At 48.0% G+C, this 22517-nt stretch overlaps 2 protein-coding genes across 4 annotated transcripts; both read left to right on the top strand.

The window, feature by feature from the left end:
* The first annotated feature begins 1312 nt into the window (after window positions 1-1312).
* On the top strand, window positions 1313-16159 carry ABCF2 (ATP binding cassette subfamily F member 2). 3 transcript variants are annotated; one of them, XM_058533409.1, is made up of 15 exons: window positions 1313-1388; window positions 2038-2239; window positions 6475-6687; window positions 7177-7359; window positions 7445-7616; window positions 9203-9298; window positions 10433-10535; window positions 11737-11832; window positions 12010-12129; window positions 12219-12308; window positions 12649-12759; window positions 13614-13676; window positions 13879-14007; window positions 14611-14814; window positions 15544-16159. In XM_058533409.1, the coding sequence occupies exons 2-15, from the start codon at window positions 2080-2082 to the stop codon at window positions 15679-15681; spliced, it is 1878 nt and encodes a 625-aa protein (XP_058389392.1). In that variant the 5' UTR covers window positions 1313-1388; window positions 2038-2079; the 3' UTR covers window positions 15682-16159. The 3 variants fall into 3 exon arrangements, with proteins under 3 accessions (XP_058389392.1, XP_058389397.1, XP_058389395.1); XM_058533412.1 differs by lacking the exon at window positions 1313-1388 and adding an exon at window positions 1684-1937; XM_058533414.1 differs by lacking the exons at window positions 14611-14814; window positions 15544-16159 and adding an exon at window positions 14439-14572.
* A 72-nt stretch (window positions 16160-16231) lies between these two features.
* Window positions 16232-21464, top strand: LOC131399244 (histone H2B type 2-K1). The gene is made up of 2 exons (XM_058533422.1): window positions 16232-18987; window positions 21096-21464. The coding sequence occupies exons 1-2, from the start codon at window positions 18856-18858 to the stop codon at window positions 21330-21332; spliced, it is 369 nt and encodes a 122-aa protein (XP_058389405.1). The 5' UTR covers window positions 16232-18855; the 3' UTR covers window positions 21333-21464.
* Window positions 21465-22517: the final 1053 nt, after the last annotated feature.

Raw genomic sequence — 22517 nt, 5'->3', positions numbered from 1 at the left:
AGGTCCCCGCCTAGGTACTCCAGCAGTACACAGAACTCACTTCTTTCATGGCACTTATCACCTGCATGTCATGGTCTGTTTACTTTTTAAATGTTTCTTCTTAATTGTGAGTTTCCTGAGGTCAGAGAATGACTTGTCACCATTGCAACTCCATCAACTAGCTCTGAGCCTAACATATAGTGGGCACTTACTTGGTGGGAGGATATTCTAGAAAAAGTTATGCTCAAAGGTATGAAGGTGTGAAATAGCGTCGCTTACTTGAAATGCAAGTAGTTAGATTCTACTGGAGCACCGTTTGAGGAGGAAAACTAGTTCTAGGAGGAGAAGAGTGAGCTTATTTTTCAAAAGTGAGGGGCACTTTTGAAGAATGTTCTCAGAGGGAGTAACAGCTTCCTTTGCTTCCCTCCAGCTGGGTCACTGACGGTGAGGCACCGCTGCTCAAGAGCCCGGAGAAATAACAGGGATCACGAAGGACCTGCTTTGTATTTAAGGCTACAGATTTGGGATTTACAATGCAGGCAATGAGAAGTCTGTTGAGAGATTTCAAACAGCAAAACTCAAAGGAAAAGTAAAGGGGAAAGTCACACAGCTAACTGATGATACAGCTAAACTCAGAAAAGGGGTTTATTTTTTATTTCAGGGATGTTCCCACCAAACTTATATGGCTAACAATTCTGGAGTGGGTAGGCTAAGCGGCCAAGGTTCAGGAATAACGTTCGACACCTTCTAAAAGTTTGGCTAACACTAAACCAGCCTCTAAAATCTCAGTTTCATGAACAAGGACGCCTTTCTTTCACGGAGGAATTCTCTTCTTCGCATCATCTTCGCAGTGATGCGCCTCTTCCCTGGCCCTCTCTCACCAGCCGCCTCACTCTTCCTCCTCCTTCTCCCTCCACCTCCCTTCTCTTCTCACCCCATTGTTTCGACCCATTACCGCCTGATGCATGCTGGGAAGTGTAGTCACTCACCCTGCCGCCAGAGCCGGTTGGTCGGCCCTATAAACTCGGTATCTCCACATAACTCAACATATTTTCGAGAGGTCTAGTAAGGCCTGGGAGGCCCAGCCTGTTTATCTGAAGAGTAATCTAAGATTTGCAGTTTCCAGTGCCCAAAGCGGGCTGGCTAGCAGAAAGTTCTTGGACTCTAGCATCCCCAGCCTCGCGCATCCTGATGACGTCACACGGGCCCGGGAGGCCCCTGGGATACGCGGTAGTTCTCTAGGAGAGGTCTCAGCCCTGCCCGCCGCGACTCGAGGACGACACTTCCCAGGAGTCTGCGGGGCGGCGCGCCGAGAGCCGCGCGAGGCCGTGATTGGCTGGTGAGCCGGCCGCACGCGGAGGAGCCCAAGGAGCAGCTCTGTTGCGACAGAGGCCGAACGGCGAGGCCCAGTGAGTTGGGGGAAGGGGCGCTGAGGGGAGGGTGCTGGCCGGTGAGGGGAGGGAGGATGACAAGAGGAAGGAGGGAGGGGGTCGGGAGGGAGGAGGAGGCGAGGGAGAAGAAAAGGCGAAGGGAGAGATGTGACGGCTTGGGGGCTGGGGGAGGTTTCAGGTGTGGCGAGTGAGGAGACCCTGAGGGGACTCACCGAGGGGAGGAGGAGGAGTGCGTCCCGGGAAGAAGCTGGGTCGTGTGGCGGGGGGCGACGGACAGGAGGCCGGAGGCAGACGGCAGGAGGAAGCCCGGGGAAGCGAGGCGGCCGGCTAGAGTGCGGAGCGCCAAGTTGTGGGGAAACCGGAGACGGGGACCTCTGCCGAGGGGCAGAACCTGGTCCCTAACTGGAGGCCCTGAAAGGAGGAGCGTCTCCAGAGTGAGGCAGTCTGTGGGGATTGGTGGACAAAGCCTGAGGGAAGAGATGTTAAGATTAGAAGAGCGGCGGAGGATCAAAATTGGCTTGAGAGACCCTGGCAAAGTTGGGAGCGACCGGGCAGGGGCGGAGCTAGGTATCGGAGGCTTGATAGGAAAATTCCGGAGCGGGATGGAGCGGGGCCCTGGCACTCTTACCGTTAAGTTTAGAATTTTGGGGTGTTTGCCTTCCTTCAGGCTCCTGGAAAGAACAGTAACCTACTCCTGTGGTTCATCACCATGCCTTCTGACCTGGCCAAGAAGAAGGCGGCCAAAAAGAAGGAAGCTGCCAAAGCACGACAGCGGCCCAGAAAGGGACATGAAGAAAACGGAGATGCTGTCACAGAACCACAGGTGGCAGAGGAGAAAAATGAGGAGGCCAATGGCCGAGAGACCACAGGTGAATTGAGGGAGAGGTGGGTTCCTGGGATGGTTGCTACGACCTAATGAATGCCCCAGCTGGAGTCAGAATCCTGCTGCTGGGGGCACTGGAGAATATATCTGGTGCCAGAAGCTTTTCATGATGAATCAAATCAGTAGAGTTGGAGCTTGTGCCATCCTGTTATTGATCAAGGAAACTGAACACGAGGTTCTCACACACTCAGTGGCAAGCAGATGTGGGAGTTGTGCTGCCTTGCTGCTCTGTCTACTAGACTTTAAGGAGGAGGTCAGTTCCCTGCCCGTTTCTTCATTTCCGTTTCTACACATGGTGGTCAGTGTGCCAGGCTCTTGATCACATTATATCCTTGTCCCCCCAAGGGTAGTGACTATACCAACAAGAGAGAAACCTATGACTTGTTTTATGGCTTTTTCCTGGGAAAGAGGTGCTTTTCTGTTACTTGTATTTGGGGAAATATTTATTGAGCACTTCTCAAGTGCTAGACAGTGGCTACATACTGAGGCACTATAAACGTAGTCTGCCCTCTGATAACTTACAGTCTAGATAGGGAAACATGGCACTGTGTGATAAAGAATAGGCTTGGCAGTCTATTCCCAGCCACCTTTCCCTGCCCCCTGAAAACTCCCTAAACAGGCCTTCTGCTCCATCCAGACTATTATCATCCCTGGAATAGTCACCACGTTTCTGTCCTTTTACACGCTAAGTTCTAATACCACAATTTTTGTGCTAGCTATATTCAACATTTCTCTTAGGGCTCAGCTCAAGATAGTAAAGCCTTTCTCAGTGAAACCTGACCTCCGTAATATTTCCATTCACAATACCTCTGTGCTATCTTACAGCATTACCTGTTTATGTTCTGTCTTCTGTTTCTTCATCTAAATTGTTTGATCTTTGAGTGCAGCACCTATGTCTTGGGTATTACTTTTTTGTATGACCAGCCTTGCAGATAGATACTAAGTAAATATTTGAAAAGGAGACGAGAATTACTAATGCGAATTGTGAAAGATAGGAATTCAGAGAAATGGAAGTTAAAAATGATTGAGAGGAGAGAGTTGAGTGGTAGGAATTGTCTCCAAAATAAGAATTATGAGAGAAAGCTAGTGCAATAAAGTCAGGCTGTGGGGAAGTTTTATTCCTGGCCAGAATCATGGAGGGATGGGAAGTTAAGAGTGATGGGAGTGAACAAGCAAGCACAGTTGTGATCTCTAAAGTAGAGAGATGGGGTCCCTTCTAGGCCCTCAGGAACCATGGTTAAGCAATATCTATCATCAGCTCTGTAGGTACTTTCTAGATGAATTGGGAAGGTAGAAAACTGAATCCTGCTTTGTCCACTGTTCCCATTATAAATTTCTTGTTCACCTTTCCTCCTAGGAAAATAGAATTTCCCGGGGAACCCAGCTGTAGTATCCCCATCTCAGTGATGGAGCTTTGGTTTTCACCCTGCTTCCTCAGGGAGCTGCTGTTCTGAAATGTGAAATCTGCTTTCTTTCTAACTCTGCTACAACATTTCTTAATGCCGGGGACCAGGGTCATGTCTGCTTTCCTAATTAACGGATCATCTGCTTCCTCTCCCAAGACTGGTTCCTCTCTCCTCTCTGAGTTTTGGATTACTTGATGCCGCAGGTCACCATTCTCCAACCTTTACCAATTGCCACATGGCCTTCCTTAGGTAGTAAGGTATGGAAAGATCAAAATAAATACCAAAGAAAGTGGTCTCTGACAGTCAGTTCAACCTTGTTTAGAATGTGGGACTGTTAAAGATAGGCAGTGGAGTTCAGCTGGTCCCCTTGTTTGGGGAATGAATGGAAAGGGACTTCTTATGAGGTCTACATTATTTATTCTCTCTAATGAAATTTATTCCAGAATCCCTTTTCCATTTATTCAATGTTATTCACTTGTCTTTTGAGCCTGTTTTCCTGGATGCTGTAGGCTAGGACAGTGAGGTCTGTTTAAGTCTCTTACGTTTGAAGCTCAGGAGATGACTTAGGTCATAGATTCTGTAAACTGGAAGAGATCAAGAGAAAATGATATATAGCCTTCCCTTAATTTTGATTTACCCCTTGCCTGAGCAGATGGAGATCTAGACCGGGGATTGGCAAACTTTTTCTGTAAAGATCCAGATGGTAAATGTTTGTAGCTTTGTGGTCCATATGATCTCTGTTGCAGCTGTTCAGCTCTGCCATTGTAGTGGAAAGCAGCAATAGACAATACGTAAATGATGAGTGTGGCTGTGTTCCAATAAAACTTTATTTACAAAAATAGGCAGTTGGCCAAATCTGGCCAGCCTTTTTTTAAGCCCTCCTCCTCTTAAGCTAAGAATGGTTTTTACATATTTAAGTGGTTACATTTTAAACAGTAGTACATATATACCTTTACTTACATAATAGTCTCAATTTTGCCACTTGGCCTGTAAGCCTTAAAATATTTACCATCTGTTCCTTTAAGAAAAAGTGTACCAGCTCTTGATCTAGATCATAAGCTTCTCCCTACTCCGTCTTCTCAGCATCTAGATCAAGGATTGGCACAAAGTAGGGCTGTGGGAAGCCTGGTAACTCAACCATATTGAAAAGAGTCTTTTTAGATTCTTCCTTTCAGTCAAAACAAAAAATCTGATCTCCATTCAAAAAGTATACATTAAGCACTTATGTATAACATAACTGTACTGGGAGCTGAGGTAGATACGGAGATACTGCCATCCCCTGGTGGGGTGGCACCAGCACTGGTAATCTCCTGACAGGATGGTGTGTTCAGAGAGTGACCTAAGACTAACCATACCACACACCTTCTCCCCTGGAGTTGCTCTCCCCAAGCCTTCCTGTCTGAGAAGGGTACCGAGCTTTCTTCCCTCCTGTCCCCCATCTTTACTCTTCTTGAGGACAAGCACGTAGGCTTTTCTCATTTCAGGGGTTCTACTGTAAAATCACCAGGGGAACTCTGGTAAGGGTGACGAAGACTAAGAAATTAGAAAATTCTCACAATGGTGGAACCTCATGTGTGGTTTCTAACTCCTTCCTGAAAAGGTAGATAGATCATCTTATTCTCTTTTGGAAGAAGCTTACCAAGATTCCCTCCACCCCCATTTCTGTCCCACTTTCAACGATAGTTTGTGGGCACTTTCCTTTATGGAAAGGTGGTATAGTGAAATGATAAGTTCATGGGCTTTGGGGTCAGACAAACCCTGGTTCAGATTCTGGTTCTGTCACTTACTAGCCTTTTTGACCTTGGCTATGTTATTTAACCTCTTCATCTATACAATAGAGATTGTAAGTATATATGTCATAAGGGTTATGTGGATTAAATTAGATGGGGAATGATGATGTAGGACAGTTCCAGGCACAGAGTAAACTTAACTATTAGCCAGTTTTAGTGTTAGCCATTAATATTAATAGTTCTTCCCAGCCTAATGATCTCGTCATATCTGAAAAACCACAAAGGCAGAACAGCTAGTCTCTTGTCTCATGTCAGTTTGCATCTCTGAAACACTCCAGGCTTGGGAGCTTTTGGTTTTCCCAGCCTTGGCCCTGCCTCATCAATCCCTCTGCGTTTTCTCACACTGGTCCCTTCTGGGCAGTGTAGCTTCTTGTCAGCACTGTCTAGAAGTTCTTTAAGTCATGGGATGGAAGAATTGCACCTCTCTAGTATCTACTGTCAATCCCTCTGCATTTTCTCACACTGGTCCCTTCTGGGCAGTGTAGCTTCTTGTCAGCACTGTCTAGAAGTTCTTTAAGTCATGGGATAGAAGAATTGCACCTCTCTAGTATCTACTGTCTTTTGGGCATTAGGACTAGTTCTTTTACACATACTCATGGAGGACAATTTGAAGTTCTAGCTGTGGGGGGGCCACGCATTTATGTTATTTAAGAACAAGAGAAGTTAGAATTAAAAGGACAAGTTGTGAAATAAAAAGTGTCCAAGAAAGCAGAGTATTAGGGCAGATCTGTATGCGATGTACATGCTGTTTAAAGCTACTGAAACATCTGAGTCTGCTCAACTTGATCTTGAGCCCAGGTCCTTCAGGACATGGCTTTTCCAGCATTTGGTTCTTCGTATGATAATTGGTAACCTAAGTGGTAAAAGCCACAGGTGCCTGAACAGGTCCTTGAACGCTGGACCTTTCGGTTAAAAGTCTGATGCACTACTAACTGGGCTACGCAGGGGCTCTAATACATGCCTTTTTGTGTGAGCGCTGAGTCTTACAGCCCTCTTCCCAAACTTCTTTGCTTTTCTGTCCCCAGAAGTGGATTTGCTGACCAAGGAGCTAGAGGACTTTGAGATGAAGAAAGCTGCTGCTCGAGCTGTCACTGGTGTCCTTGCCTCTCACCCCAATAGTACTGATGCCCACATTATCAACCTCTCCCTCACCTTTCATGGTCAAGAGCTGCTCAGTGACACCAAACTGGAATTAAACTCAGGCCGTCGTTATGGCCTCATTGGCTTAAATGGAATTGGTGAGGCCCTTGGAAGGCGAGGTGGGAGGTATCTCTCCTTGGCTCATCTGTCACTCAGCAAGTATTTACTTAGCATCAGCTATGTACAAAGCAAGGAGTTTACAGTATGGGTGGGAGAGCAGATATGCTCAGGGAAAAGGAACTAGCAATACAGAGCAGTATGTGGTAAGTACCACATGAGTAGTTTCAGACACCGGGTGCTGGAGAAGTGGGCGGGAGGGGTGGAAGGTGGTGATGCGTGAGCCCCATTGTAAATGAACAGACTTCACAGAGGAGGTGTGGGACAAGAATTGGAGGAAAGTTGGAAAGGCATTCCAAGGACGGGTAGAGGGACTAATAGCAGGATTTGAATGAATGCAAGGAAGAAAGGTACTCAAAAAAATGGTGACGTCATGGTTTGGCTGGAGTGGAGGAACCTGGTGTAGGAGAATGACAGGCAGAACTGTGCTGAGTGTCCACTTCTCCTCACCTTCTTTGCTTGCCCCTCAGGAAAGTCCATGCTGCTGTCTGCTATTGGGAAACGTGAAGTGCCCATCCCTGAGCATATCGACATCTACCACCTGACTCGGGAGATGCCCCCTAGTGATAAGACACCCTTGCAGTGTGTGATGGAAGTCGACACAGAGCGAGCCATGCTGGAGAGGGAGGCTGAGCGGCTGGCTCACGAGGATGGTAGGGCTCCACACCCAGGGGCATGGGGTTGGGCTTCTTCCCAGGAAAGGCCCAGGGAGCCTCACAGGCCATGCACTGCCCACAGCGGAGTGTGAGAAGCTCTTGGAGCTCTATGAGCGACTGGAGGAGCTGGATGCTGACAAGGCAGAGATGAGAGCCTCACGGATCTTGCACGGACTGGGTTTCACACCTGCCATGCAGCGCAAGAAACTAAAAGACTTCAGTGGGGGCTGGAGAATGAGGGTTGCCCTCGCCAGGTGAGTCCCTCCCTCCTTCTCCACCTTCTGTACTCCCCATCTTTCTTAGGGTTGAATGCTCACTCCAGTGGAACTGTTTAGAACTGGGATCAGAGGTCAGTAAGGGCTAACAGGACACAGACATCGACGACAATGTGGAAGGGGGTGGTATATGTGGGCTAAGGAGTGAGCTTCCTGACTGAAGTGATCATTGTTGGATTGCCAGCACAGAATTTAGGAGTCCTAGGACCAGCCCAAGGTAAAATGGTGGAATGTCTGTTTCTTTTCTTTCCTCCTGAGTCCCCTCCCACCCTTTTATGTGCTTCAGTCCTTCTAAATCTGGCTATAAAGATAAAACAGTAGATAGCTATTAGGATATCTGTCCTTCTTACCCTCTTGTGAATTGGACCCAAAACAAGTTTCTGTAGACCATCATCGTTCCCCCGGCAGTCCCTCCAGAAAGTCCCCAGTTAAATAGGTGGTTCCTTACCTCACCGTTCTCTGTCAGGTGCATTGATGAGGCTTGATATACTGCTTTAGCAAGGCTGCTTGTGTGTGTCTTAGAACATGACAGCAGTGGTTCCACATGCTAGCAAGATTTAGCCTCAGCTTCACCTAGAGAGCTTTTAAAAAAATAAATTTTTTTTTTTTTTTTTTTTTTTTTTGTGAGGAGATCAGCCCTGAGCTAACATCCGCCAATCCTCCTCTTTTTTTTTTTTGCTGAGGAAGACGGCCCTGGGCTAACATCTGTGCCCATCTTCCTCCACTTTATATGGGACGCCGCCACAGCATGGCTTACCAAGCAGTGCGTCGGTGCGCGCCCGGGATCCAAACCAGCGAACCCTGGGCCGCCGCAGCGGAGCGCGCGCTCCGCTACTGGCGGCCCGGGTTCGGATCCCGGGCACGCACTGACGCACCGCTTCTCCGGCCGTGCTGAGGCCGTGTCCCACATACAGCAACTAGAAGGATGTGCAACTACGACATACAATTATCTATTGGGGCTTTGGGGGAAAAAATAAATAAATAAATAAATAAATAAAATTTTCTAGCCTCTCCTTCAGATCTATGCAGTCAGAATGCTAGAGTTTGATACCCAGAAATCTTAACTTCTAAAGAAGCTTTGCAGGTGTGGGAACCAGCACTATACCCTTGCTTCTCCTGTCTTGAGATTCCATCTAAGAAAAAGAATATTCTAAAAAATATATATATATATTCTTTTGCCTTCTTGCTGGAATCTGACAACCCCACCAGATAGGTTTAAGCTGAATACTTTTTGCTTTAGCAATTTGTTTCCTCTGTATCCTTTTGTCTTCCCACTGGTCACCAATCTCAGTGTAAAAGACTTTTAGACTCATAAGAACTTTTACAACCTTATTTCCAAACTACATCATCCCTTTGCTTCCCAGCCCTGTTTCTGCCCTTCAATCTCTGCTCTTCAGCTCTGGTTTGTCTTGTAGTTCTCCCCTTTCCTCTAAGGTGTAGGACCTAGAATTGATTTCAGTACGCAAGCCAGACCTGACCAGAAGTGCAGGTAGCAGGCAAGGCTGTCCCCTCTTGTGTAGCACCTGTTAGACTGAAGTGGCTCCGTGTCCTGTCCTGTCCCTCAGAGCCCTCTTCATTCGGCCCTTCATGCTGCTCCTGGACGAGCCCACCAACCACCTGGACCTCGATGCTTGTGTGTGGTTGGAAGAAGAACTAAAGACGTAAGAGGATGGGGAGAGGGGTGGGGAGTGGGCGGGCCCTGAAGAAGATGTTGAGTGACTCCATAGGAAATGGATGCCCAGAAACCACACTGATGCTAGAGCAGTAAGGAAAGGAGCTGAAGTGAGGCCAGAGTGAAGGCCAGATTGAAAAAGTGGTGAGCATCTTTAGGGCTGGCCTTTTTGTTTGATTGTTTTTGTTTAGTCTGAAATGTGTGAGTTTTTTTGGTTTGTGTTTTTTTTAAACTTTTTTGGTTTTTCCCGTTATTTATTTATTTTTGTGAGGAAGATCAGCCCTGTGCTAACATCTGCCAATCCTCCTCTTTTTTTTGCTGAGGAAGACTGGCCCTGGGCTAACATACATGCCCATCTTCCTCCACTTTACGTGGGACGCCGCTACAGCATGGCTTGCCAAGCGGTGCGTCGGTGTGCGCCCGGGATCCGAACCAGCGAACCCCAGGCCGCCGCAGCGGAGCGCACGTGCTTAACCGCTTGCGCCACTGGGCCGGCCCCTTTCCCGTTATTTAAAATGTAACATTTTAAAGACAATATTTTTTTCTTAACTGTATTTATATACATCGTATAAAGGGGGACTCCCATCTACAATCATGATGTAGTGACAAAGGAAAAAATAACCGATATGGCAGTGGTCTTTCTATGGCTAAAAAGCTGAATAACCTGGAATATTGTGCCAACTTTGAAAGAAGGCTTTCTGTGGTCTCTGCAGTGACTTGGGTACCTTCATTAAAAAGAAGAGCCTGGTGGTTTTTATTGCACTTGTTCCAGTTCTTCCCACCCACGGTTTTAGACACATTTATGGGTGTGTTTGTGTACATACACTTTTGTTTTTGCCATCACTGTACCATCTCCACTCCATTCTGTTGAAAATTAGAACAGAAGATAGAGGAAACTGACTGTCTCACTACACTTGGAAAGGCATCAAAGTGTCCTTACAGGGAGATTGTGCACTGGTAGCTTAGATGCTTGCTGAGAGCGGGAACTGGCCAGTAAATCTAAAGGGTGCTCAGGTGTGAGGATGGGCAAGAATGGAGGTTTTCTGGGCCTGACTCGCAGCTCACCTGTTGTAGACTGTCTTCCATTTTGAGCACCTCCGTGACTAGTTCTTTGGCTTTGCAGTTTTAAGCGCATCCTGGTCCTCGTCTCCCATTCCCAGGACTTTCTGAATGGTGTCTGTACTAACATCATTCACATGCACAACAAGAAACTGAAGTATTATACGGTGAGTGGGCCTTGGCTTCTCCACAGTAACCTCTGTGCTTACCACTTCCCTGAAGTTCTCCTTTAAAAAAAAAATGACTTAGCAGCCCTTTTCTACCTATTGCTATAAAAAGATATGGACAAGGAGTCCTGCAGCCTGTTTTATTTTCGTCCCCAAGTAATTGCTTTTAGGCCATAGGCCATGGATTGGCAGCCTGTGCACATGGTATATGTTTGCTGTACGGCAAAGAGGTTGACTTTTTATAGTGCCGAAGCAGGCCCTGCTGCCCGCCACCTTCTTAAATGGCTGTTTAACTCTGCTTCATGACAGTCAACACATTTACTCCTCCTTTCACGAAAAATGAGAGTCAGGATCTCAACAGCCTGCTTTTGAACCTTACCTTTTCATATTCTGTATTTCAGAAAATACATCAAATAAAAAGTGAGAAGTAGAAGTCCTCTTCATTTGTAGTTATGCTCACCAGGGCAATATTAATTGTTTCTTATTTAGCCTTCCAGAAATTTTCTGTATACTTGCAAGCATTTGTAGAAAATTTCATGTATACATATCACAGTTACAGTCTTAATAATCATTCTCTTCTATAGTTGCTTTTAAAATTTAATATTCCTTGGACTGCTTTCCATATGAATATATATGAATCAACCTTATTTTTTCAGTGACTGCATATTATTTCATTGTGTGGCTATCTTATATATTGTCAGACCCTTTTTGCTGGATATTTAGGTTGAGTCCAGTATTTTGCAGATAGAAACCTTGGCAGTCTAATTGTGCAGAGTTTGCCAGGTCCTAAATCTGATTGGTCTAATGTCTTCTGTCCTGGGGACAGTTCTTGTAGTCAGCGTAGGGCTTCAGCCTCTACGGGTAGGGAGTAGTGGGAGGTGCTCTTGGAAGGCTGTGAGCCTCGTGATATCCCTCTGACAGTAGTTTTCAGGGCTACTCCCAATGCTGTGGATGTCTTTATGGCTAACCTGAGGATTTGATCTGGAACCCTGCTCTGGCCAGGCTAACTGTGAGAGACACAATTTGAAAGACCTCAGATTCTAGGTTAGGATATGCTTTTTCAGTGCACTTCCTCTTTCCCTACTGCACAATCTTATAGCCAGGGCCAAGTCAGATGCCATCCTGCATCCCTCTATACCCCAAATGAGAACCCAGGGCCGAGGCTAAAGCTGCCTGCCTCATCTGGTGCATTTTCTTGCAGGGTAATTATGATCAGTATGTGAAGACACGGCTGGAGCTGGAGGAGAACCAGATGAAGAGATTTCACTGGGAGCAAGATCAGATTGCACACATGAAGGTAGGGCAGTTGTAGAGCTGAGCTCACATTCTCCAGGAGAAATGGATAAGGGTATTTCGGGAGTTTGGGAGTGCTGAAGGAGATCAGGAAGAAGTTGTCATCAGTTTTTACCCTGCATTTAAGATGAATCGTTTGGTGCCTGCCCATACTCCAAGCCCCCTTTCTGGTCTCTTTTAGAACTACATTGCTAGGTTTGGTCATGGCAGTGCCAAGCTGGCCCGGCAAGCCCAGAGCAAAGAGAAGACGCTACAGAAAATGATGGCGTCAGGACTGACAGAGAGGGTCGTGAGCGACAAGGTAGGGGTCTGATTGGGTGGAATTAGGTGACCTAAGGTGAGGTGGGTAAGAAAGGACCTAACTTGATAAATGCTCTCTCTTCTTCCTAGACACTGTCATTTTATTTTCCACCATGTGGCAAGATCCCCCCACCCGTCATTATGGTACAAAACGTGAGCTTCAAGTATACAAAAGATGGGGTGAGTACTCGTGTGGTTGGGTTGCTGGGGTGCATTTTACGAGGTGAGTGTCCACTGGGTTGGGGAGAGTCCCCTGTTCTTTGCTGACCACACCTACTAACCCATGTGGTGCGGGGGATTTTTCAGGCATGGCAGCTGAGATCCCCCAAGGACTCACTGTGGCCCCTCTTCAAGTACTTAGCGGGTCGAGGCAGTGGTTTGGGGTCTGCCGTGAGAGCAGCCGCCCTCCTCTACACTGCCACCTCTCTCAGTGGTCACTGAGACTTAGTAGGGTTGGTCTGCCAACCAGATTGATCAGTACTTTAGCCTTGTATCCATGTCTCTCTCGCACCCACCTCAGCCTTGCATCTACAACAATCTAGAATTTGGTATCGATCTTGACACACGAGTGGCTCTGGTGGGACCCAATGGAGCAGGGAAGTCAACTCTTCTGAAGCTGCTAACTGGAGAGGTATGGTACCACGTTGGGGCTGGGGACTTCCAAGAGTAGTGCTTGCTGTGTCTGAGGAAGAGGGAAGGGCTCTTGGAAGGCCTGGATGCCCTGGTGATGAGTGAGCCATCTTTTGGGATTGGGGGTGTTGTCACTGGGCAGTGCTGAGGATTGGGGCTATTTTCTCAGAGAAGAAGGGAAGGAGGAGGAGACTGTGGGTGTGTGAGTGTGAGAGAGAGAGAATACTTGCATGTGTCTCAACACTTTTCTGTTTTCAATCAGAGCGTTTAGAATATATGAACATGAGGGCATTTAGAGATGTTTTTATTTTAGAAAATGTTTGTTGTACCTATATCTGAGTCCTTTGTTATTCAGTAAAGTGCATTCTGTTGTAGACATGTAATACGTACTGAATAGATTGTGTTATATCTTTGCCTTCCTAAATTTTTTTTGTGTGTGTGTGAGATCAGCCCTGTGCTAACATCTGCCAATCCTCCTCTTTTTTCGCTGAGGAAGACTGGCCCTGGGCTAACATCCATGCCCATCTTCCTCCACTTTATATGGGACGCCGCCACAGCATGGCTTGCCAAGCAGTGCGTTGGTGCACGCCCGGGATCCGAACCTGCAAACCCCGGGCCGCTGCGGCAGAGTGTGCGCACTTAACCACTTGCACCACTGGGCCGGCCCCCTAAGTATTTTTAAAGTGGCCAGAATAGCAGTCTGGGAGGTGGTGATGTAGATTCTGTTTAGGAAGTTGTATGAATCTTGTTCAGTGTAAACATATGTTTGTTTCCTTGCTCTGCCTTTGTCTGCTTCTGACCTGGTTTTCTTTTTTTATATGCTTATCTTTCCACTTACTACTCGTTTCTCTCTAGCTACTACCCACAGACGGGATGATCCGAAAACACTCTCATGTCAAGATAGGGCGTTACCATCAGGTACAGGCCTGGAGTTGGGGTGGACGGAGTTGCCCAAGGTGTGGGAAGGGGGCTGCATGTGACCAAATCAGCTCCTACCTGTTTCTCTTGGGATCTTGAATAGGTGCCTGGGTAGAGGTAGAGAGTTACTCAGCAGGTAATGCAGGAGGGTTCCTTTTGAAGCGGGACACCAGTCCCACCTGGGTGGGTTTTTTTCCTGTAGCATTTACAAGAGCAGCTGGACTTAGACCTCTCGCCTTTGGAGTACATGATGAAGTGCTACCCAGAGATCAAGGAGAAGGAAGAAATGAGGAAGATCATTGGGCGATATGGTCTCACTGGGAAACAGCAGGTCAGTGGAGGGGGATGTGGGAAAGAACCCCAGATAACTAGGAGACTAGCTGGATGGTTAGGGGACACTGTCCTGGCGATCCAGGTTTGAAAGCTATCCCCAAAGTCTCCTTTGATTCTACTCCTAAGAGAGCCACTACCTTTCCTTTATCCTAGGGTGTTATGTATTGGAGCATTCAGGTCTTTTTATGAGGGAGAAGCAGGGAGAGCATGCCAGTGTCTGCCATGCCCTTGCCTCCAGACGAGGAGGATGAGCCATAGTGTTTGAGGGCAAGAGAAACTGAAACCTAAAAAACAGGTTCCTGGATTCAGGTCTGGACTGAGGGTCTACTGGATTGCTCCAATTCATTAAGATTTAAGTGCTGCAAGAGAGTGAGAGGTATGGCCTTGGTAATGGCGAGGGCTTCAGGCTTCCAAATGTATCCCTCTCAGGCCTCGAGAGACTGGTGACCGTGCCGCCATCTTGCTCTGTGATCTTGGGTCTTCTTGAGCCCCGCTTTTTGTAAAATGGCAATAATATTAATGGAGGAGCCGGGGAGACAGGTAAGTCGTGCTGTATGGAGGGGATGACACCAAGTTATATAAATGTCATGGTTCCATTCAGGTGAGCCCAATCCGGAACCTGTCTGATGGGCAGAAGTGCCGAGTGTGTCTGGCCTGGCTGGCCTGGCAGAACCCCCACATGCTCTTCCTGGATGAGCCCACCAATCACCTGGATATTGAGACCATTGATGCCCTGGCAGATGCCATCAATGAGTTTGAGGGTGGTATGATGCTGGTCAGCCATGATTTCAGACTCATTCAGCAGGTGAGGCTCCCAGCTGGGGTTGGAGGCCTGGTAGATGGCATCTAGGAGAAGGTTGGGTGGAACACAGTTGTGGCACCTGGAGGGCCCAGTCCCGTTGACGGGATTTGGTAAAATGGCTCAGGGCCTCACAGGGTGATGACCTTATAGCTCTTTGGGAAACTTAGAAAGGCTTAACAGAAATACTTCATTTCTTCATTAGCTATTTGGGGATGTTAGCCAACTTGGCATTGTTGGCCAAAATCGGGGAGGGAGTTGGGTAGAGAATGGGGTGCTTTTACTGCTGTCCCAAGATTCTTCAGCCTAGAAATTGTATTATACTAAGGAGGATTTGGATTAGACAGAGGGCTACCACCAGTCATTGGTGGAAAAGCCGCTGGTCATTTCTCTGAAGCTTTGGGGAAGCTATGAGGTGGAGAAAAGGAAGCTGAGAGTGAAGCCTCTGAATAGATCTAGGCCCTGCCAGGGAACTGGAAATAGGAATGACACGGTAGATCCCTGCTTGGAAGGCTCTGAACCTGCTGATTATGGTACACTAGAGTTAGGCTATTAGACCATCCCAAAGAACGTAGAAGATATAACCGTGAGCTGGATATGGGACAGGGTGGGCTGGGGCGGGGAGGGACGGGGAAGTTGTCAGGTTTTCTTCCTGGAATTCCCTAAGAACAGTCTTCTGGGCAGGGATGGGGAGAGTGCTGGCCAGGATTATTAAGTCTAGAATTGGCTTTTTAGGTTGCACAAGAAATCTGGGTCTGTGAGAAGCAGACAATCACCAGGTGGCCTGGAGACATCCTGGCCTATAAGGAGCACCTCAAGTCCAAGTTGGTGGGCGAGGAGCCCCAGCTCACCAGGAGGACCCACAACGTGTGAGCCCTCGCCCAGGCCAGGCCCCTGGGGCTGCACTCCTGCATTGCTGCAATACTGCTCCCCAGCCCCTCCCCTGCCCCCACCTGCCTTAGCTGCACTCTGTGATCTTATCTACAGCTGGACAGTACCTGTCCGTTTCTTGTCCTTCCAGTTACTTTTGTCCATGTCTGGACTTGGCTGGCTGTTCCCGCCAGCCCCTTGCTGGTTACTGACCCTGATAGTGATGCAGCCAGAGGCACCCGAGGGTTAGCCCAAGGGCCCACACCTAGGGTTGACCCGTCAAGGAGCTTAGGATCCTCATTTTCTGGGTTTTGGTGATGTTGGAGGAATACCCCCCAGCCCACCGCCCCCATTCCTTGCCGCTTCTGGTTTGGAGCTCTGGACCAGGGCCTTGGTCCTGGTCGGTTTTTAAATAATTATTTAACTGTAACTTTTAGACCTGTGTGACATCTACAAAGCGTCCAATAAAGAAATAAGAAGCCATGGTCCCTACCTTCTTTCTCAGGTCTCTCTGGGCCCTTTGCTCCCCTCCTGCCTGCAGTGCCAACATTCACTTCCCCTCAGCAAGAGCTGGGGCAGGTTCGGTGGGATGGATGCGGACTGAAGACTAGTCTGTAGGAGCTGGAAGAACTCTCTGATTTGAAATTTTGCCTTGTCTTAGGCCAGTGGTTCACAAACTTAACATGTATCAGAATCACTTGGAGGACTCGTTAGATCACATTGCTGGGTCTTGCCTCAGAGTTTCTGGTTCAGTAGGTCTCGGGGGAGACCAAGAAATAACATTTCTAACAAGTTTCCAGGTGATGCTGATGCTCCTGGGGTGGGGCCGCACTTTGAGAACCACTCTCCTGGAGCATGTTTTTCAGAGTGGTCTAAGGCTATCCTGCTGCCACCTGCACCACAACACTTGGGAAGCTTGTTAAAAATGCAGATTCCTGGGCTCCAGACCTATTGATTCCATTTGGTGAGATGGGAGAGATGCAGAAATGGTCAGGAGTCTGCATTTTCACACTGAAGTTTGTGAACCACTGTTGCTAGTGGGATACAGGAAATTTTATTATTTTACCTGTCCAAAACCTTAATTAGCACTAATTTACTTCCAATCCAGGTCTCTGCATAGCCTGTCTGAACTTGAACAGCACTTCCAGCCTTTGTGCCACCAGGCACACCAGTGGCCATCCTTACCGATGTGGATTCATCACTCCACTTCTGAAACCTCAGCAGCCATCCCTGTGGGAAAACATACACAGCCATGATTTTTCAGTGTTCATTATGGTACATCTAAGACTACGTAAAACAAAAATGTCCCGGATGGTGTCTAAACCCCCAAGGAGCTCACGATCTAACAGAAAAGCTGACAAGACTAGAGAACAAGACAGAAGGGGCATATAGATCAGATGCTAAATTGTGACTTAGGTAGCAGGATACACAGCACGATTCAAAGGGGAAGGAAGTCTCTAGTGGGTAGCTGCCCAGAAAGGTGGGGTTGGTGCTCTAACTTGAAAGATGACTAGGATCTTCTCGGATGGCTGTAAAGTCCAAGAGCTTCCCTGGGCAGAGGGAACAGTAAGAGCATAAGGTGAGAAGCTACAGCTGAGCCTGAGCTGCCGAGGCTGGATGAGGGGCTGCGGCTCCTCTGCGCGCCAGCCACATGGGGCCTGGCTTTGCTGCTTTGTGCCTTAAGTGGGTCCTGGAGCAAAATGGCCTGTCAGTCCTGAGTATCCAGAGACTTGGTTGTGGGGAGAATGGGAACAGAGGAGAGCTCCTGCTACTTCAGCCAAGGGAGGGCCTGGGGATATTGTTAAGAACTCCCATTCAAGTCGGTTGGGGTCTGCAGCGTAGTGTGCCTGAGGTGCTAAGGGATGGGAGAGCTTCAGAACCTGGGGAATGGAAGTAAGCTAGTCAGCCTGTCCAAAAAAAAAAGCCAATCAGACATTTTAGGAATGCTTAAAAAGCCCACAAAATATGTATTGCTACAAATGCCTAAAATTAGCAGTGCCTTATTTTGGGTTAAGAACTTCCCTCCAGGTTCTGTTAAACCCAGCACGTAAGATGTGGCCAATGTTGAGAACTGGGTGGAGAGGTGAGTTGAGTGAGGTGGTTGCTCAGGCTCGCTTTCCCCCAATGACAGGTGGTGCTTGTCTTCAGTCCTCTTCCCCAGCTCTTCCTGACTGGGAAAACGCACTTTCTGCCAGCCTGTACTTTCCATGTTGCTCCAGGTTTCTTTAATCATAGCATTCAAGAACCTGAAGTACTTGCTGACACATAGGTGCAAAGGGAGACAACTAACTTTCTCCATTTAACAGCTGCCTTTTTCTTCCCTTTGCTGCTGACTTCCACAGGACCCCGCGTCATCTGCTTTTATGGAGGGCATGTGTTTCTCTCCTCTGGCTTCCTCTGGTCTGCCCAAACCCCTTCCCTATTAGACCCTCCCCCTGTGGTTTCCTGCCACCGACACTCGTCTAGGCTCAGCCTTCTGCTCCATCTTCTGCCTTCAGTCCAAGCCTCACTACTCTGCACCTGTTGATTCCGCTCTGCTTTTCACACCGTTTATCTTTCTCCCATTCTTCCCAATTAAATTTTCCTCCCTTCTCCCCACTTAAATTGTACCCATCCTACAAGACCACCTTCAAATCCCCATCTGTCCCATGAAGCCTCCTCTGGCTACTGCAGCCCTCAGTGATTTTTCTTTTGTGAACTCTGTCCCTACCACATGCTTTAGCCCTTTTACTCTGCCTTAATTGTTTGATGTGAACCAGTCTTGTCTCTTCAGCTGTATTGTAGGGCTCTGTGGGGGAAGCGTGCCTTGTGTTCCTCCTGACGCTCCCCAGCACTTCGAGCCATGCCTTGTCGAGCTGAGCCATGCTGACTGATTGCATGGCATGATTTGGTGGTGTGTGAACTCTAACAAGTGTGTAATACATTGGGAGATGATCCGGTGAAGCACGGGGCTGCTGTAGGGTTTCTTATTCCGAGACAGGAAATCACGAGGGGGAGAGGAGGGAGCAATTAGTCTCTCAAGCTTAACCCAGAGCATGTTCTGGATAGGGTTGGGCCAAGCCCCACCCCTCCTACCCCTCCATCCCAGGTGCTGGCTCCCAGCCCCACCTGGTGGGCAGCTGACTTCATAAAAGCAGCCCCAAGGAGGAGAAGGAGGCTGTTAGGAGGAGCAGGAGGATGAGCACTGAGCATGGACAGCAGCATCACCCTGGGGGCCGAAGGGGCTGTAGTCCTGGAGACAAGAAGTTCAAAAAGCGTAGCCGGCGCAAAGAAACCTACTCAATGTATATCTACAAGGTGCTGAAGCAGGTGAGCGTGGGGAGCTAGCATGTGTGTGTGTGGAATGTACTGGCAAAAGAGCCTTGAAAGGGTGCTGGACTGAGAGTTGGGATTCAGTTTAGTCCTGGCGCTGAGGCGAATGGCCTCAGGTATGCCGTGTCCCTCTTAAGGTGGTCACACTTGATCTTGGAGGTCCCTACACCTCTCGGTATCTGTCTTGCACCTGTGACGTACAGGAGACGTTTAAAGCATGCTCCCACAGTCCAGAGGCTTACAGGGTTTTGGACAGAAAGATGGTTATGTGGAATGCCAAGTGGGACATAATTAAGACAAGGAGGACCACAAGAAAGTGCTGGGCTGAAGGTGATCAGGTGCCAAACATATTATGGTACAAACAAGAAGTACTAGCTGGTGGCTAGAGTGAGGAGCAATTCGTGTAAACTGAAGTCTTGGGAAAGGCCTTCCAGACGAGTGGCACCCAGTCTTTCAGGGGCTAAGGGGTTGGTCTCCCTTATAGATGAAGGACCTGAAGCTCAATTATCTTGAGTTGACTGAGTCACATGACCTGACAGCAGCAGAGGTCAGGCCCCCCTCGCTGTGGGCAACCCCCTCGCAGTCTTCCACCCCTGAACCCACAGGTGCTCTCTGTTCATGCAGCCTACCAGAGCACCTGTGGGAAGCATCTACTCCTGGGACTCGCACACTGACGTTTTTGGGCACTGATGGGTACCCAAAAACCAGTGTGTCTGGAGGATCCAAGGTAACCTGGCCTCAAAGTCTGTGCCCTGTCAGCAGAGCCAGGGTCAGGAGGAGGCTGGGTAGCTATGTTGCCTGCCCTGGGTCTCTCCAACCTGCCTCAGATTCTTACCCCTCCATTAGATTAGATCTCAGAGCTGGAACCTGTCTCCAGTCTGAATCCTATTAGCAGTTTTAGTGACCTGACAACGTGGGTCTCGGGAATGCGTGGGTGAGGAGGGGTGGATTGGCCGAAATGGCAGCACCAGAGGACAGACTCCAGTGTCCTGAAGAAAGTGGGGTGGGAGCGGGTATTAGTGAGCCCTGCAGCTTAGCCTAACTTTGGGGCTCAAAACTTGTGAGGGAAGGGTTGGATGGGACTGGACTCACAGAGGAGAGCTGCTGAGCAAGTTACCCATGCACTGCAAAACTTACTGTTTTCACCCCAACCTGAGGAGACCAGAATGCGATGACAACACAAGTTTAGGCTAAATCAGCCTCATACTGGCTCTAATTTCTTGCTGTCAGTGGTGTCCAGAGGTGGTGGGGAGAGCGTGTGGCTGGGCAGGAGGAGCCTAAGTTCTAGTTCTGTCTCCAACATTGGCTTGATATACATTGTTGGGCAGTCACTTATCTCCCACTTTACAGAGAAACAATGTCTGCCTACTCACATTTTAGGATTGTTATCAGGTGCCTACCATTTGTTTTACTAGAGATCACCTAGTTCAAAAGCTTGTGGGCCAGAAGAGGAAACTGAGGCCCAGAGGAAAGTGCCTTATTCGAGGTCATACAGTGATTCACAGTACAGCCACAGAACCCAGGTCTCCTAACTCTTAGTCTGGTGCTGAGGTTGTATGATATAGGTGTGCTCTCTGGAAAGAAATTTGGTAATAATCTACTAAGTTAAGTGCACAAACCCTTGACCCCTGCAGTCCCACCTCTAGGAAGAACCTTCATTATGCTTGTACAAATGTTCAAAGACGTGTATTTACTGTAACACAATCTAATAGCAAAAAAACAAGCAAAAGCCGTAAATGTCCATTAGGAGAGGAATGGTGGTATACACTATGATTCATCTATACAACGGAGTACTATGCAAATACGTTAAATGAAAAAGGCAAAATGCTGTGTAACTGATTCCATTTGTCAAAGATAGATGTTTATATGTGCTTATACAAGGAACGTAATAGCATTTAGTTATTTTTTTGTGGTTGGGAGAAACTTTAATTTGGATATAGTAGAAAAAACAAATCCCTCTTGCTGTCTCTTGGCCTCTGGGAAGATGCTAGTGAGGTGGCCTAGCAGTTCTGCCTCCAGCTTCCTGAAGTCCCCAACTTGGGGCTGGGGCTTGCGGCGTCAGACAGAGCCTCCTGGTTAACAGAGTGGTTCTGCTGCTTCTCCAGGTGCACCCAGACATCGGCATCTCTTCCAAGGCCATGAGTATCATGAACTCATTTGTGAATGATGTGTTTGAGCGGCTGGCCGGTGAGGCTGCCCGGCTGGCCCAATACTCGGGCCGAACCACACTGACATCCCGGGAAGTCCAGACGGCTGTGCGTCTGCTGCTGCCTGGGGAGCTGGCCAAGCACGCCGTGTCTGAGGGCACCAAGGCTGTCACCAAGTACACCAGCTCCAAGTGACCCAGGGCCTAACATTAATAAAGGGTGAACTGCTCCCGTGCACTGTGGTGATTTGCAAAAGGAATATGTGAAGGCCAGGTGTGATGTGGGGCAAGGATATCGTCACCTTTTATGGCTACCAAGGTGGAATAATAACACATTCATACTTTTCAAAAACTGCTTTCTAGGTGTACCCCATGAAGGACACTGATAGTGCTTTGTAAACGTACAGATGTCTAATTGGTAGTGAGCTGAAGTAAGACTTGGGATCTGGGTTAGAATCTTGCATCTGCTGCCAGCTGTTTCCATCCCAGCCTCTCTGGGCCGGAAATTCCTCACGTGTGTTACTCTTCCAGCCCATGGTTTTGTGATACCATTTCTGGCAAACTATCATTTTTGTCCTGTGCTGGGCGCAGGGGCTACACAGATCTATTCTTCAAGATACAAAACGGGAAGCCCAAACCAGCTTCTAAATAACCTGCGGGGATCTAGAAGATGTTTTTATTTTCCGCCAACATTTTCTTCCCCTTAATTTCAGAACAAACTGGTGGGAATGTTTTTTAGACCTAACTTTTCTTCCCCAATTTGATTTTGAAAAATCTCAAAAACCCTCAGAAAAATTGCAAGAAAGTACAGTGACCACTTGCATGTCTTTCACCTAGATTCACCACTTAACGTTCGGCCACATTTGCGTCTTCTCTCTCATTCGGCCTCTGTTCTATCTCGTGAGCAGATGACCCATAAATTCTCTCCCATGCTCTTTGAGGGTGGGGTGAAGGGGTGTGATTTAGTGAACAAATCCAGAATCCTTTATGTTCCCTTCGTAACTGCATAGACTCAGCTTGTCGCCTTCAACTTCGTGTACTGAAAAGGCTCACTGTAATAACGGCTCACAGTGGGATGCAGTCCCACATACTTCCCATGCATTTTCTCATACGTCAAGCCTAACGTGGACATGCCATGAGATGAGTACTGATTATCCACGTTTTGGTCCCACAACTGGAAGGAGATCTGCCCCTGAGCCTCGGCTCTTCCCCACTCCCACTGTGTTTCATACTTGCTACTCAAGATGTGATTTGAAGACCAGCAGCGTCTATATGCCTGGGAGCTTGTTAGAAATGCAAAGTCTTGGGCCCCACCTCAGACTGTGGAATCAGAATCTGCATTTTGACAAGATCCTCAGGTAATTTGCATGCACACTAAAAT

Source organism: Diceros bicornis, chromosome 3 (assembly GCF_020826845.1).
Source record: "Diceros bicornis minor isolate mBicDic1 chromosome 3, mDicBic1.mat.cur, whole genome shotgun sequence".
NCBI lineage: Eukaryota > Metazoa > Chordata > Mammalia > Perissodactyla > Rhinocerotidae > Diceros > Diceros bicornis.
This window is presented reverse-complemented; position numbering and strand designations above follow the sequence as displayed.